This window comes from Salvelinus fontinalis, chromosome 1, assembly GCF_029448725.1.
Source record: "Salvelinus fontinalis isolate EN_2023a chromosome 1, ASM2944872v1, whole genome shotgun sequence".
Classification (NCBI taxonomy): Eukaryota; Metazoa; Chordata; class Actinopteri; order Salmoniformes; family Salmonidae; genus Salvelinus; species Salvelinus fontinalis.
In genome coordinates, this window is record NC_074665.1 from 3,432,683 (window position 1) to 3,448,944 (window position 16,262).

Here is a 16,262-nt window from a genome sequence, read left to right on the forward strand (position 1 = left end):
AGGCTCTCCCCAGATACACCTTCTGACATCACAGCTAAGGCATGCCAGGTAACCGTCCTGATAGGCTCTCCCCAGATACACCTTCTGACATCACAGCTAAGGCATGCCAGGTAACCGTCCTGATAGGCTCTCCCCAGATACACCTTCTGACATCACAGCTAAGGCATGCCAGGTAACCGTCCTGATAGGCTCTCCCCAGATACACCTTCTGACATCACAGCTAAGGCATGCCAGGTAACCGTCCTGATAGGCTCTCCCCAGATACACCTTCTGACATCACAGCTAAGGCATTCCAGGTAACCGTCCTGATAGGCTCTCCCCAGATACACCTTCTGACATCACAGCTAAGGCATGCCAGGTAACTGTCCTGATAGGCTCTCCCCAGATACACCTTCTGACATCACAGCTAAGGCATGCCAGGTAACCGTCCTGATAGGCTCTCCCCAGATACACCTTCTGACATCACAGCTAAGGCATGCCAGGTAACCGTCCTGATAGGCTCTCCCCAGATACACCTTCTGACATCACAGCTAAGGCATGCCAGGTAACTGTCCTGATAGGCTCTCCCCTGATACACCTTCTGACATCACAGCTAAGGCATGCCAGGTAACCGTCCTGATAGGTTCTCCCCAGATACACCTTCTGACATCACAGCTAAGGCATGCCAGGTAACTGTCCTGATAGGTTCTCCCCAGATACACCTTCTGACATCACAGCTAAGGCATGCCAGGTAACTGTCCTGATAGGCTCTCCACACGACCACCTTCTGACATCACAGCTAAGGCATGCCAGGTAACTGTCCTGATAGGCTCTCCACACGACCACCTTCTGACATCACAGCTAAGGCATGCCAGGTAACCGTCCTGATAGGTTCTCCCCAGATACACAGTGTACTGTACTGTAGTATTGTGTAGTGTGCTGTAGTTGTGTAGTGTGTAGTGTAGTGTAGTGTAGGGTAGGGCAGGGTAGTATACTGTACTGTAGTGTAGTGTACTGTAGTGTAGTGTAGTGTAGTGTAGTATAGGGTAGGGTGCTGTACTGTACTGTAGTGTAGTGTAGTATAGGGTAGGGTGCTGTACTGTAGTGTAGTGTAGTGTAGTGTACTGTAGTGTAGTATAGTGTAGTGTAGTATAGGGTAGGGTGCTGTACTGTACTGTACTGTACTGTAGTGTAGTATAGTATAGTATAGTGTGGTGTAGTGTGGTGTGGTGTGGTGTGGTGTGGTACAGTCTCAGCTAATCCTCAGTCCTGCAGAGCTTTGAGTCGTCATGTTTCTCTGTGTAGTAGAGCTGTGTGGTGTGGTGTGGTGTAGGACAGTCTCAGCTAATCCTCAGTCCTGCAGAGCTTTGAGTCGTCATGTTTCTCTGTGTAGTAGAGCTGTGTGGTGTGGTGTGGTGTGGGACAGTCTCAGCTAATCCTCAGTCCTGCAGAGCTTTGAGTCGTCATGTTTCTCTGTGTAGTAGAGCTGTGTAGTGGAGCTGTAGAGAGCTGTGTAGGGTAGTTGTGGAGCTGTAGAGAGCTGTGTAGTAGAGCTGTAGAGAGCTGTGTAGTGGAGCTGTAGAGAGCTGTGTAGTGGAGCTGTAGAGAGCTGTGTAGTAGAGCTGTAGAGAGCTGTGTAGTAGAGCTGTAGAGAGCTGTGTAGTGGAGCTGTAGAGAGCTGTGTAGTAGAGCTGTAGAGAGCTGTGTAGTGTAGGGTAGTTGTGGAGCTGTGTAGTGGAGCTGTAGAGAGCTGTGTAGGGTAGTTGTGGAGCTGTGTAGTGGAGCTGTAGAGAGCTGTGTACTGTAGTGTAGGGTAGTTGTGGGCTGTGTAGTGGAGCTGTAGAGAGCTGTGTAGTTGTGGACCAGTGTCAAGGCTCTGACTGATAGATAGACAGATACTTCTGCTTTCTGACTGATGTGGAGTAAGGAGGCAGTAAACATAATGGTCAGATACAGTGTTGACACACTCCTCACACAGAGGGCTTTTTGTGTCTCGCTCTGACGATCACGATCTCTTTCTCTCACGATCTTCATCTCTCATGATATCGATCTCTCACGATCTTCATCTCTCATGATATCGATCTCTTTGTCTCTCACGGTCTTCATCTCTCATGATATCGATCTCTTTCTCTCTCACGGTCTTCATCTCTCATGATATCGATCTCTCTCTCTCACGATCTTCATCTCTCATGATATCGATCTCTTTGTCTCTCACGGTCTTCATCTCTCATGATATCGATGTCTTTGTCTCTCACGGTCTTCATCTCTCATGATATCGATCTCTTTGTCTCTCACGGTCTTCATCTCTCATGATATCGATCTCTCTCTCTCACGATCTTCATCTCTCATGATATCGATCTCTTTGTCTCTCACGGTCTTCATCTCTCATGATATCGATCTCTTTGTCTCTCACGGTCTTCATCTCTCATGATATCGATCTCTCTCTCTCACGATCTTCATCTCTCATGATATCGATCTCTCACGGTCTTCATCTCTCATGATATCGATGTCTTTGTCTCTCACGGTCTTCATCTCTCATGATATCGATGTCTTTGTCTCTCACGGTCTTCATCTCTCATGATATCGATGTCTTTGTCTCTCACGGTCTTCATCTCTCATGATATCGATCTCTTTGTCTCTCACGGTCTTCATCTCTCATGATATCGATCTCTCTCTCTCACGATCTTCATCTCTCATGATATCGATCTCTTTGTCTCTCACGGTCTTCATCTCTCATGATATCGATCTCTTTCTCTCTCACGATCTTCATCTCTCATGATATCGATCTCTTTCTCTCTCACAATCTTAATTTCTCTCATGATATCGATCTCTTTCTCTCATGATTTTCATCTCTCATGATATCGATGTCTTTCTCTGGCTCTCTTTGTTCGATCACGATCCCTGTCTCTCTCTCTCTCTGCAGTTTTCCGTTTTTCTATTTTTATTTATTTCTATTATTATTATTTTGTTCTTCTCCTGAAAAAAAAAAAAACCTGAAATCCCTGTTTTTCTACCAGTCTGTGTGAATCGTTTCTCTCCAATTCCCTTCTTCTTCTGTGTGTCCTTCCGTCCGTCCTGTAGGTGTGCAGTACGTGGATCGGTAGTGGTGTGGTCAGTGACCTGAATGATCTTCGTCGCGTCCACACCCTCCTGGTCTCCTCGTTGGACAAGGTGCAGGCTGGGAAGGGTTCCTCGAGTCAGCTGTACAGTGAGAGCGCTACCACTATGGAGAAGTTGGCTGTCCTGAAGGCCTGGGCTGAGGTGAGAGGGCTTGAATATGTTTGTACATCTACCGGTCAGTTTCACTACAGTATTAAAACCCTTAACATTATATTTCATTAGTTTTGCTCCTCAGGTCTATACCGGTCTTTTTTCTGATCACAACAGAAGGGTCGTTACGGAGACCTTGGTACATTTAAAAACATATATACAAAATCATACCACTAGGCTTATAGACTATAGACTATAGACTATAGACTGGGCTGGAGGCCTGTAACACTATAGACTATAGGCTGGGCTGGAGGCCTGTAACACTATAGACTATTGGCTGGGCTGGAGGCCTGTAACACTATAGACTATAGACTATAGACTGGGCTGGAGGCCTGTAACACTATAGACTATAGACTGGGCTGGAGGCCTGTAACACTATAGACTATAGACTGGGCTGGAGGCCTGTAACACTATAGACTATAGGCTGGGCTGGAGGCCTGTAACACTATAGACTATAGGCTGGAGGCCTGTAACACTATAGACTATAGGCTGGAGGCCTGTAACACTATAGACTAGGCTGGAGGCCTGTAACACTATAGACTATAGGCTGGGCTGGAGGCCTGTAACACTATAGACTATAGGCTGGGCTGGAGGCCTGTAACACTATAGACTATAGGCTGGGCTGGAGGCCTGTAACACTATAGACTATAGGCTGGAGGCCTGTAACACTATAGACTATAGGCTGGAGGCCTGTAACACTATAGACTATAGGCTGGAGGCCTGTAACACTATAGACTATAGGCTGGAGGCCTGTAACACTATAGACTATAGGCTGGAGGCCTGTAACACTATAGACTATAGGCTGGGCTGGAGGCCTGTAACACTATAGACTATAGGCTGGGCTGGAGGCCTGTAACACTATAGACTATAGGCTGGGCTGGAGGCCTGTAACACTATAGACTATAGGCTGGGCTGGAGGCCTGTAAAACTATAGACTATAGGCTGGGCTGGAGGCCTGTAACACTATAGACTATAGGCTGGGCTGGAGGCCTGTAACACTATAGACTATAGGCTGGGCTGGAGGCCTGTAACACTATAGACTATAGGCTGGGCTGGAGGCCTGTAACACTATAGACTATAGGCTGGGCTGGAGGCCTGTAACACTATAGACTATAGGCTGGGCTGGAGGCTTGTAACACTATAGACTATAGGCTGGGCTGGAGGCCTGTAACACTATAGACTATAGGCTGGGCTGGAGGCCTGTAACACTATAGACTATAGGCTGGGCTGGAGGCCTGTAACACAATAGACTAGGCTGGAGGCCTGTAACACTATAGACTATAGGCTGGACTGGAGGCCTGTAACACTATAGACTATAGGCTGGAGGCCTGTAACACTATAGACTAGGCTGGAGGCCTGTAACACTATAGACTATAGGCTGGGCTGGAGGCCTGTAACACTATAGACTATAGGCTGGGCTGGAGGCCTGTAACACTATAGACTATAGGCTGGGCTGGAGGCCTGTAACACTATAGACTATAGGCTGGGCTGGAGGCCTGTAACACTATAGACTATAGGCTGGGCTGGAGGCCTGTAACACTATAGACTATAGACTGGGCTGGAGGCCTGTAACACTATAGACTATAGGCTGGGCTGGAGGCCTGTAACACTATAGACTATAGACTAGGCTGGGCTGGAGGCCTGTAACACTATAGACTATAGGCTGGAGGCCTGTAACACTATAGACTATAGACTGGGCTGGAGGCCTGTAACACTATAGACTAGGCTGGGCTGGAGACCTGTAACACTATAGACTATAGGCTGGGCTGGAGGCCTGTAACACTATAGACTATAGACTGGGCTGGAGGCCTGTAACACTATAGACTATAGACTGGGCTGGAGGCCTGTAACACTATAGACTATAGGCTGGGCTGGAGGCCTGTAACACTATAGACTATAGACTAGGCTGGAGGCCTGTAACACTATAGACTATAGGCTGGGCTGGAGGCCTGTAACACTATAGACTATAGACTAGGCTGGGCTGGAGGCCTGTAACACTATAGACTATAGGCTGGGCTGGAGACCTGTAACACTATAGACTATAGGCTGGGCTGGAGGCCTGTAACACTATAGACTAGGCTGGGCTGGAGGCCTGTAACACTATAGACTATAGGCTGGGCTGGAGGCCTGTAACACTATAGACTATAGGCTGGGCTGGAGGCCTGTAACACTATAGACTATAGGCTGGGCTGGAGGCCTGTAACACTATAGACTATAGGCTGGGCTGGAGGCCTGTAACACTATAGACTATAGGCTAGGCTGGGCTGGAGGCCTGTAACACTATAGACTATAGGCTGGAGGCCTGTAACACTATAGACTATAGGCTGGGCTGGAGGCCTGTAACACTATAGACTATAGGCTGGGCTGGAGGCCTGTAACACTATAGACTATAGACTGGGCTGGAGGCCTGTAACACTATAGACTATAGGCTGGGCTGGAGGCCTGTAACACTATAGACTAGGCTGGAGGCCTGTAACACTATAGACTATAGGCTGGGCTGGAGGCCTGTAACACTATAGACTATAGACTAGGCTGGGCTGGAGGCCTGTAACACTATAGACTATAGGCTGGGCTGGAGACCTGTAACACTATAGACTATAGGCTGGGCTGGAGGCCTGTAACACTATAGACTAGGCTGGGCTGGAGGCCTGTAACACTATAGACTATAGGCTGGGCTGGAGGCCTGTAACACTATAGACTATAGGCTGGGCTGGAGGCCTGTAACACTATAGACTATAGGCTGGGCTGGAGGCCTGTAACACTATAGACTAGGCTGGAGGCCTGTAACACTATAGACTATAGGCTGGGCTGGAGGCCTGTAACACTATAGACTATAGGCTGGAGGCCTGTAACACTATAGACTAGGCTGGAGGCCTGTAACACTATAGACTATAGGCTGGGCTGGAGGCCTGTAACACTATAGACTATAGGCTGGGCTGGAGGCCTGTAACACTATAGACTATAGGCTGGGCTGGAGGCCTGTAACACTATAGACTATAGACTAGGCTGGGCTGGAGGCCTGTAACACTATAGACTATAGGCTGGAGGCCTGTAACACTATAGACTATAGACTGGGCTGGAGGCCTGTAACACTATAGACTATAGGCTGGGCTGGAGGCCTGTAACACTATAGACTATAGGCTAGGCTGGGCTGGAGGCCTGTAACACTATAGACTATAGGCTGGAGGCCTGTAACACTATAGACTATAGACTGGGCTGGAGGCCTGTAACACTATAGACTATAGGCTGGGCTGGAGGCCTGTAACACTATAGACTATAGGCTGGGCTGGAGGCCTGTAACACTATAGACTATAGGCTGGGCTGGAGGCCTGTAACACTATAGACTATAGGCTGGGCTGGAGGCCTGTAACACTATAGACTATAGACTAGGCTGGAGGCCTGTAACACTATAGACTATAGGCTGGGCTGGAGGCCTGTAACACTATAGACTATAGACTAGGCTGGGCTGGAGGCCTGTAACACTATAGACTATAGGCTGGGCTGGAGACCTGTAACACTATAGACTATAGGCTGGGCTGGAGGCCTGTAACACTATAGACTAGGCTGGGCTGGAGGCCTGTAACACTATAGACTATAGGCTGGGCTGGAGGCCTGTAACACTATAGACTATAGGCTGGGCTGGAGGCCTGTAACACTATAGACTATAGACTAGGCTGGAGGCCTGTAACACTATAGACTATAGGCTGGGCTGGAGGCCTGTAACACTATAGACTATAGACTAGGCTGGGCTGGAGGCCTGTAACACTATAGACTATAGGCTGGGCTGGAGACCTGTAACACTATAGACTATAGGCAGGGCTGGAGGCCTGTAACACTATAGACTAGGCTGGGCTGGAGGCCTGTAACACTATAGACTATAGGCTGGGCTGGAGGCCTGTAACACTATAGACTATAGGCTGGGCTGGAGGCCTGTAACACTATAGACTATAGACTGGGCTGGAGGCCTGTAACACTATAGACTATAGGCTGGGCTGGAGGCCTGTAACACTATAGACTATAGGCTAGGCTGGGCTGGAGGCCTGTAACACTATAGACTATAGGCTGGAGGCCTGTAACACTATAGACTATAGACTGGGCTGGAGGCCTGTAACACTATAGACTATAGGCTGGGCTGGAGGCCTGTAACACTATAGACTATAGGCTGGGCTGGAGGCCTGTAACACTATAGACTATAGACTGGGCTGGAGGCCTGTAACACTATAGACTATAGGCTGGGCTGGAGGCCTGTAACACTATAGACTATAGACTAGGCTGGAGGCCTGTAACACTATAGACTATAGGCTGGGCTGGAGGCCTGTAACACTATAGACTATAGACTAGGCTGGGCTGGAGGCCTGTAACACTATAGACTATAGGCTGGGCTGGAGACCTGTAACACTATAGACTATAGGCTGGGCTGGAGGCCTGTAACACTATAGACTAGGCTGGGCTGGAGGCCTGTAACACTATAGACTATAGGCTGGGCTGGAGGCCTGTAACACTATAGACTATAGGCTGGGCTGGAGGCCTGTAACACTATAGACTATAGGCTGGGCTGGAGGCCTGTAACACTATAGACTATAGGCTGGGCTGGAGGCCTGTAACACTATAGACTATAGGCTGGGCTGGAGGCCTGTAACAGTATAGACTATAGGCTGGGCTGGAGGCCTGTAACACTATAGACTATAGGCTGGGCTGGAGGCCTGTAACACTATAGACTATAGACTGGGCTGGAGGCCTGTAACACTATAGACTGGGCTGGAGGCCTGTAACACTATAGACTATAGGCTGGGCTGGAGGCCTGTAACCCTATAGACTATAGACTAGGCTGGGCTGGAGACCTGTAACACTATAGACTATAGACTAGGCTGGGCTGGAGACCTGTAACACTATAGACTATAGGCTGGGCTGGAGGCCTGTAACACTATAGACTATAGGCTGGGCTGGAGGCCTGTAACACTATAGACTATAGACTGGGCTGGAGGCCTGTAACACTATAGACTATAGGCTGGGCTGGAGGCCTGTAACACTATAGACTAGGCTGGAGGCCTGTAACACTATAGACTATAGGCTGGGCTGGAGGCCTGTAACACTATAGACTATAGACTAGGCTGGGCTGGAGGCCTGTAACACTATAGACTATAGGCTGGGCTGGAGACCTGTAACACTATAGACTATAGGCTGGGCTGGAGGCCTGTAACACTATAGACTAGGCTGGGCTGGAGGCCTGTAACACTATAGACTATAGGCTGGGCTGGAGGCCTGTAACACTATAGACTATAGGCTGGGCTGGAGGCCTGTAACACTATAGACTATAGGCTGGGCTGGAGGCCTGTAACACTATAGACTAGGCTGGAGGCCTGTAACACTATAGACTATAGGCTGGGCTGGAGGCCTGTAACACTATAGACTATAGGCTGGAGGCCTGTAACACTATAGACTAGGCTGGAGGCCTGTAACACTATAGACTATAGGCTGGGCTGGAGGCCTGTAACACTATAGACTATAGGCTGGGCTGGAGGCCTGTAACACTATAGACTATAGGCTGGGCTGGAGGCCTGTAACACTATAGACTATAGGCTGGGCTGGAGGCCTGTAACACTATAGACTATAGACTGGGCTGGAGGCCTGTAACACTATAGACTATAGGCTGGGCTGGAGGCCTGTAACACTATAGACTATAGACTAGGCTGGGCTGGAGGCCTGTAACACTATAGACTATAGGCTGGAGGCCTGTAACACTATAGACTATAGACTGGGCTGGAGGCCTGTAACACTATAGACTATAGGCTGGGCTGGAGGCCTGTAACACTATAGACTATAGGCTAGGCTGGGCTGGAGGCCTGTAACACTATAGACTATAGGCTGGAGGCCTGTAACACTATAGACTATAGACTGGGCTGGAGGCCTGTAACACTATAGACTATAGGCTGGGCTGGAGGCCTGTAACACTATAGACTATAGGCTGGGCTGGAGGCCTGTAACACTATAGACTATAGGCTGGGCTGGAGGCCTGTAACACTATAGACTATAGGCTGGGCTGGAGGCCTGTAACACTATAGACTATAGACTAGGCTGGAGGCCTGTAACACTATAGACTATAGGCTGGGCTGGAGGCCTGTAACACTATAGACTATAGACTAGGCTGGGCTGGAGGCCTGTAACACTATAGACTATAGGCTGGGCTGGAGACCTGTAACACTATAGACTATAGGCTGGGCTGGAGGCCTGTAACACTATAGACTAGGCTGGGCTGGAGGCCTGTAACACTATAGACTATAGGCTGGGCTGGAGGCCTGTAACACTATAGACTATAGGCTGGGCTGGAGGCCTGTAACACTATAGACTATAGACTAGGCTGGAGGCCTGTAACACTATAGACTATAGGCTGGGCTGGAGGCCTGTAACACTATAGACTATAGACTAGGCTGGGCTGGAGGCCTGTAACACTATAGACTATAGGCTGGGCTGGAGACCTGTAACACTATAGACTATAGGCTGGGCTGGAGGCCTGTAACACTATAGACTAGGCTGGGCTGGAGGCCTGTAACACTATAGACTATAGGCTGGGCTGGAGGCCTGTAACACTATAGACTATAGGCTGGGCTGGAGGCCTGTAACACTATAGACTATAGACTGGGCTGGAGGCCTGTAACACTATAGACTATAGGCTGGGCTGGAGGCCTGTAACACTATAGACTATAGGCTAGGCTGGGCTGGAGGCCTGTAACACTATAGACTATAGGCTGGAGGCCTGTAACACTATAGACTATAGACTGGGCTGGAGGCCTGTAACACTATAGACTATAGGCTGGGCTGGAGGCCTGTAACACTATAGACTATAGGCTGGGCTGGAGGCCTGTAACACTATAGACTATAGACTGGGCTGGAGGCCTGTAACACTATAGACTATAGGCTGGGCTGGAGGCCTGTAACACTATAGACTATAGACTAGGCTGGAGGCCTGTAACACTATAGACTATAGGCTGGGCTGGAGGCCTGTAACACTATAGACTATAGACTAGGCTGGGCTGGAGGCCTGTAACACTATAGACTATAGGCTGGGCTGGAGACCTGTAACACTATAGACTATAGGCTGGGCTGGAGGCCTGTAACACTATAGACTAGGCTGGGCTGGAGGCCTGTAACACTATAGACTATAGGCTGGGCTGGAGGCCTGTAACACTATAGACTATAGGCTGGGCTGGAGGCCTGTAACACTATAGACTATAGGCTGGGCTGGAGGCCTGTAACACTATAGACTATAGGCTGGGCTGGAGGCCTGTAACACTATAGACTATAGGCTGGGCTGGAGGCCTGTAACAGTATAGACTATAGGCTGGGCTGGAGGCCTGTAACACTATAGACTATAGGCTGGGCTGGAGGCCTGTAACACTATAGACTATAGACTGGGCTGGAGGCCTGTAACACTATAGACTGGGCTGGAGGCCTGTAACACTATAGACTATAGGCTGGGCTGGAGGCCTGTAACCCTATAGACTATAGACTAGGCTGGGCTGGAGACCTGTAACACTATAGACTATAGACTAGGCTGGGCTGGAGACCTGTAACACTATAGACTATAGGCTGGGCTGGAGGCCTGTAACACTATAGACTATAGGCTGGGCTGGAGGCCTGTAACACTATAGACTATAGACTAGGCTGGAGGCCTGTAACACTATAGACTATAGGCTGGGCTGGAGACCTGTAACACTATAGACTATAGACTAGGCTGGAGGCCTGTAACACTATAGGCTAGGCTGGGCTGGAGGCCTGTAACACTATAGACTATAGGCTGGAGGCCTGTAACACTATAGACTATAGGCTGGGCTGGAGGCCTGTAACACTATAGACTATAGACTGGGCTGGAGGCCTGTAACACTATAGACTATAGGCTAGGCTGAGCTGGAGGCCTGTAACACTATAGACTATAGGCTGGAGGCCTGTAACACTATAGACTAGGCTGGAGGCCTGTAACACTATAGACTATAGGCTGGGCTGGAGGCCTGTAACACTATAGACTATAGACTGGGCTGGAGGCCTGTAACACTATAGACTATAGGCTGGGCTGGAGGCCTGTAACACTATAGACTATAGGCTGGGCTGGAGGCCTGTAACACTATAGACTATAGGCTGGGCTGGAGGCCTGTAACACTATAGACTATAGACTGGGCTGGAGGCCTGTAACACTATAGACTATAGGCTGGGCTGGAGGCCTGTAACACTATAGACTATAGACTAGGCTGGAGGCCTGTAACACTATAGACTATAGGCTGGGCTGGAGGCCTGTAACACTATAGACTATAGACTAGGCTGGGCTGGAGGCCTGTAACACTATAGACTATAGGCTGGGCTGGAGACCTGTAACACTATAGACTATAGGCTGGGCTGGAGGCCTGTAACACTATAGACTAGGCTGGGCTGGAGGCCTGTAACACTATAGACTATAGGCTGGGCTGGAGGCCTGTAACACTATAGACTATAGGCTGGGCTGGAGGCCTGTAACACTATAGACTATAGGCTGGGCTGGAGGCCTGTAACACTATAGACTATAGACTAGGCTGGAGGCCTGTAACACTATAGACTATAGGCTGGGCTGGAGGCCTGTAACACTATAGACTATAGACTAGGCTGGGCTGGAGGCCTGTAACACTATAGACTATAGGCTGGGCTGGAGACCTGTAACACTATAGACTATAGGCTGGGCTGGAGGCCTGTAACACTATAGACTAGGCTGGGCTGGAGGCCTGTAACACTATAGACTATAGGCTGGGCTGGAGGCCTGTAACACTATAGACTATAGGCTGGGCTGGAGGCCTGTAACACTATAGACTATAGACTGGGCTGGAGGCCTGTAACACTATAGACTATAGGCTGGGCTGGAGGCCTGTAACACTATAGACTATAGGCTAGGCTGGGCTGGAGGCCTGTAACACTATAGACTATAGGCTGGAGGCCTGTAACACTATAGACTATAGACTGGGCTGGAGGCCTGTAACACTATAGACTATAGGCTGGGCTGGAGGCCTGTAACACTATAGACTATAGGCTGGGCTGGAGGCCTGTAACACTATAGACTATAGACTGGGCTGGAGGCCTGTAACACTATAGACTATAGGCTGGGCTGGAGGCCTGTAACACTATAGACTATAGGCTGGGCTGGAGGCCTGTAACACTATAGACTATAGACTAGGCTGGAGGCCTGTAACACTATAGACTATAGGCTGGGCTGGAGGCCTGTAACACTATAGACTATAGACTAGGCTGGGCTGGAGGCCTGTAACACTATAGACTATAGGCTGGGCTGGAGACCTGTAACACTATAGACTATAGGCTGGGCTGGAGGCCTGTAACACTATAGACTAGGCTGGGCTGGAGGCCTGTAACACTATAGACTATAGGCTGGGCTGGAGGCCTGTAACACTATAGACTATAGGCTGGGCTGGAGGCCTGTAACACTATAGACTATAGGCTGGGCTGGAGGCCTGTAACACTATAGACTATAGGCTGGGCTGGAGGCCTGTAACACTATAGACTATAGGCTGGGCTGGAGGCCTGTAACACTATAGACTATAGGCTGGGCTGGAGGCCTGTAACAGTATAGACTATAGGCTGGGCTGGAGGCCTGTAACACTATAGACTATAGGCTGGGCTGGAGGCCTGTAACACTATAGACTATAGACTGGGCTGGAGGCCTGTAACACTATAGACTGGGCTGGAGGCCTGTAACACTATAGACTATAGGCTGGGCTGGAGGCCTGTAACCCTATAGACTATAGACTAGGCTGGGCTGGAGACCTGTAACACTATAGACTATAGACTAGGCTGGGCTGGAGACCTGTAACACTATAGACTATAGGCTGGGCTGGAGGCCTGTAACACTATAGACTATAGGCTGGGCTGGAGGCCTGTAACACTATAGACTATAGACTAGGCTGGAGGCCTGTAACACTATAGACTATAGGCTGGGCTGGAGACCTGTAACACTATAGACTATAGACTAGGCTGGAGGCCTGTAACACTATAGACTATAGGCTGGGTTGGAGGCCTGTAACACTATAGACTATAGACTATAGGCTGGAGGCCTGTAACACTATAGACTATAGGCTGGGCTGGAGGCCTGTAACACTATAGACTATAGGCTGGGCTGGAGGCCTGTAACACTATAGACTATAGACTAGGCTGGAGGCCTGTAACACTATAGACTATAGGCTGGGCTGGAGACCTGTAACACTATAGACTATAGACTAGGCTGGAGGCCTGTAACACTATAGACTATAGGCTGGGTTGGAGGCCTGTAACACTATAGGCTAGGCTGGGCTGGAGGCCTGTAACACTATAGACTATAGGCTGGAGGCCTGTAACACTATAGACTATAGGCTGGGCTGGAGGCCTGTAACACTATAGACTATAGACTGGGCTGGAGGCCTGTAACACTATAGACTATAGGCTGGGTTGGAGGCCTGTAACACTATAGACTATAGGCTGGGCTGGAGGCCTGTAACACTATAGACTATAGGCTGGGCTGGAGACCTGTAACACTATAGACTATAGGCTAGGCTGAGCTGGAGGCCTGTAACACTATAGACTATAGACTGGAGGCCTGTAACACTATAGACTATAGGCTGGGCTGGAGGCCTGTAACACTATAGACTATAGACTGGGCTGGAGGCCTGTAACACTATAGACTATAGGCTCAGAACCACCAACCCTGTCAGACAGGCTCAGAACCACTGTAGGACCAACCCTGTCAGACAGACTCAGAACCACTGTTGGACCAACCCTGTCAGGCAGACTCAGAACCACTGTTGGACCAACCCTGTCAGACAGGCTCAGAACCACTGTTGGACCAACCCTGTCAGGCTCAGAACCACTGTAGGACCAACCCTGTCAGACAGACTCAGAACCACTGTAGGACCAACCCTGTCAGACAGACTCAGAATCACTGTAGGACCAACCCTGCCAGACAGACTCAGAACCACTGTTGGACCAACCCTGTCAGACAGGCTCAGAACCACTGTTGGACCAACCCTGTCAGGCTCAGAACCACTGTTGGACCAACCCTGTCAGGCTCAGAACCACTGTAGGACCAACCCTGTCAGACAGACTCAGAACCACTGTAGGACCAACCCTGTCAGACAGGCTCAGAACCACTGTAGGACCAACCCTGTCAGACAGACTCAGAACCACTGTAGGACCAACCCTGTCAGACACTCAGAACCACTGTTGGACCAACCCTGTCAGACAGGCTCAGAACCACTGTAGGACCAACCCTGTCAGGCTCAGAACCACTGTTGGACCAACCCTGTCAGGCTCAGAACCACTGTAGGACCAACCCTGCCAGACAGACTCAGAACCACTGTTGGACCAACCCTGTCAGGCTCAGAACCACTGTTGGACCAACCCTGTCAGGCTCAGAACCACTGTAGGACCAACCCTGCCAGACAGACTCAGAACCACTGTTGGACCAACCCTGTCAGACAGGCTCAGAACCACTGTTGGACCAACCCTGTCAGACAGGCTCAGAACCACTGTTGGACCAACCCTGTCAGGCTCAGAACCACTGTAGGACCAACCCTGTCAGACAGACTCAGAACCACTGTAGGACCAACCCTGTCAGACACTCAGAACCACTGTTGGACCAACCCTGTCAGACCATCTCAGAACCACTGTTGAACCAACCCTGTCAGACAGGCTCAGAACCACTGTTGGACCAACCCTGTCAGACAGACTCAGAACCACTGTAGGACCAACCCTGTCAGGCTCAGAACCACTGTTGAACCAACCCTGTCAGACAGGCTCAGAACCACTGTAGGACCAACCCTGTCAGACAGACTCAGAACCACTGTAGGACCAACCCTGTCAGACAGACTCAGAACCACTGTAGGACCAACCCTGTCAGACAGACCTTGAACCACTGTTGGACCAACCCTGTCATACAGACTCAGAACCTTGAGGGTGGCGATGCTGTTTTAGTGGGTCTCTGACCTCGTTTATCTTTGTCTTGGCTGTAGGCTATTTGAAGTAGACTTATAAAACAGATAAGGACTTAATTTAATTTGAAAGATATAAAAATATCCTACCTTGTCTAACGTATTTTGTTTTGTGGACATTTTTAAAGTCTACCGACATTTGCTGTTTCCATCAGGCCATGAGTCCTGTCATGACATGTTTTATGTTCTTTACTGACAAACAGGTTGGATGAAAACATAGTTAGTCTCTCTTTCTCTCTCTCTCTCTCACCAACTATTTTCTTCTCTCTCTGTTTCTCTCTCTGTTTCTCTCTCTCTCTGTTTCTCTCTCTCTCGTTCTCTCGTTCTCTCGTTCTCTCGTTCTCTCTCTCTCTCTCTCTCGTTCTCTCTCTCGTTCTCTCTCGTTCTCTCTCTCTCTCGTTCTCTCTCTCGTTCTCTCTATCTCGTTCTCTCTCGTTCTCTCTCTCGTTCTCTCTCTCTCTGCCTCTCTCTCTCTCTCTGCCTCTCCCTCTCTGCCTCTCCCTCTCTCGTTCTCTCTCTCTCGTTCTCTCTCTCTCGTTCTCTCTCTCTCGTTCTCTCTCTCTCGTTCTCTCTCTCTCGTTCTCTCTCTCTCGTTCTCTCTCTCTCGTTCTCTCTCTCTCGTTCTTTCTCTCTCGTTCTCTCTCTCTCGTTCTCTCTCTCTCGTTCTCTCTCTCTCGTTCTCTCTCTCTCGTTCTCTCTCTCGTTCTCTCTCTCTCTCTTGTGCTCTCGTTCTCTCCCTCCCCCATCTTTCAGGTGTATGTGGTGGCCATGAAGATAAAGAAGGAAGCAGAGTCTCGGCCGGTGAAGGAGGTGAAGGCAGGAGGAGGAGGAGACGAGGATGAGGAAGAGGAGGAGGAGGAGGGAGCGGACATTCTTCCTCCCGATAGCCTGATTATGCTGGTGCAGCCTGAGCTACCGTCTCTGTCTCGGCTGTGGTTGGCTGTCCTCAGAGACTACGCTCTGCTCACACTTCCTGCTGAGTTCTCGAGCCAACTTCCTCCCGACGGTACACCACAATTC

The 16,262-nt window shown here is 49.6% G+C and overlaps 1 protein-coding gene across 6 annotated transcripts in view; it reads left to right on the forward strand.

Moving 5' to 3' along the window:
- Positions 1-16,262, forward strand: part of heatr5b (HEAT repeat containing 5B) — a 364,356-nt gene that overhangs the window by 65,337 nt on the left and 282,757 nt on the right. For all 6 annotated transcript variants that reach the window (XR_008761352.1, XM_055937963.1, XM_055938092.1 and 3 more), the window contains 2 exons: positions 3,061-3,240; positions 15,996-16,248. Coding sequence is in view for 5 of the 6 variants with exons in the window: in XM_055937963.1 (XP_055793938.1) it covers positions 3,061-3,240; positions 15,996-16,248 (433 nt within the window). In the remaining variant the exon portion in view is untranslated. The remainder of the gene's footprint in view (positions 1-3,060; positions 3,241-15,995; positions 16,249-16,262) is intronic.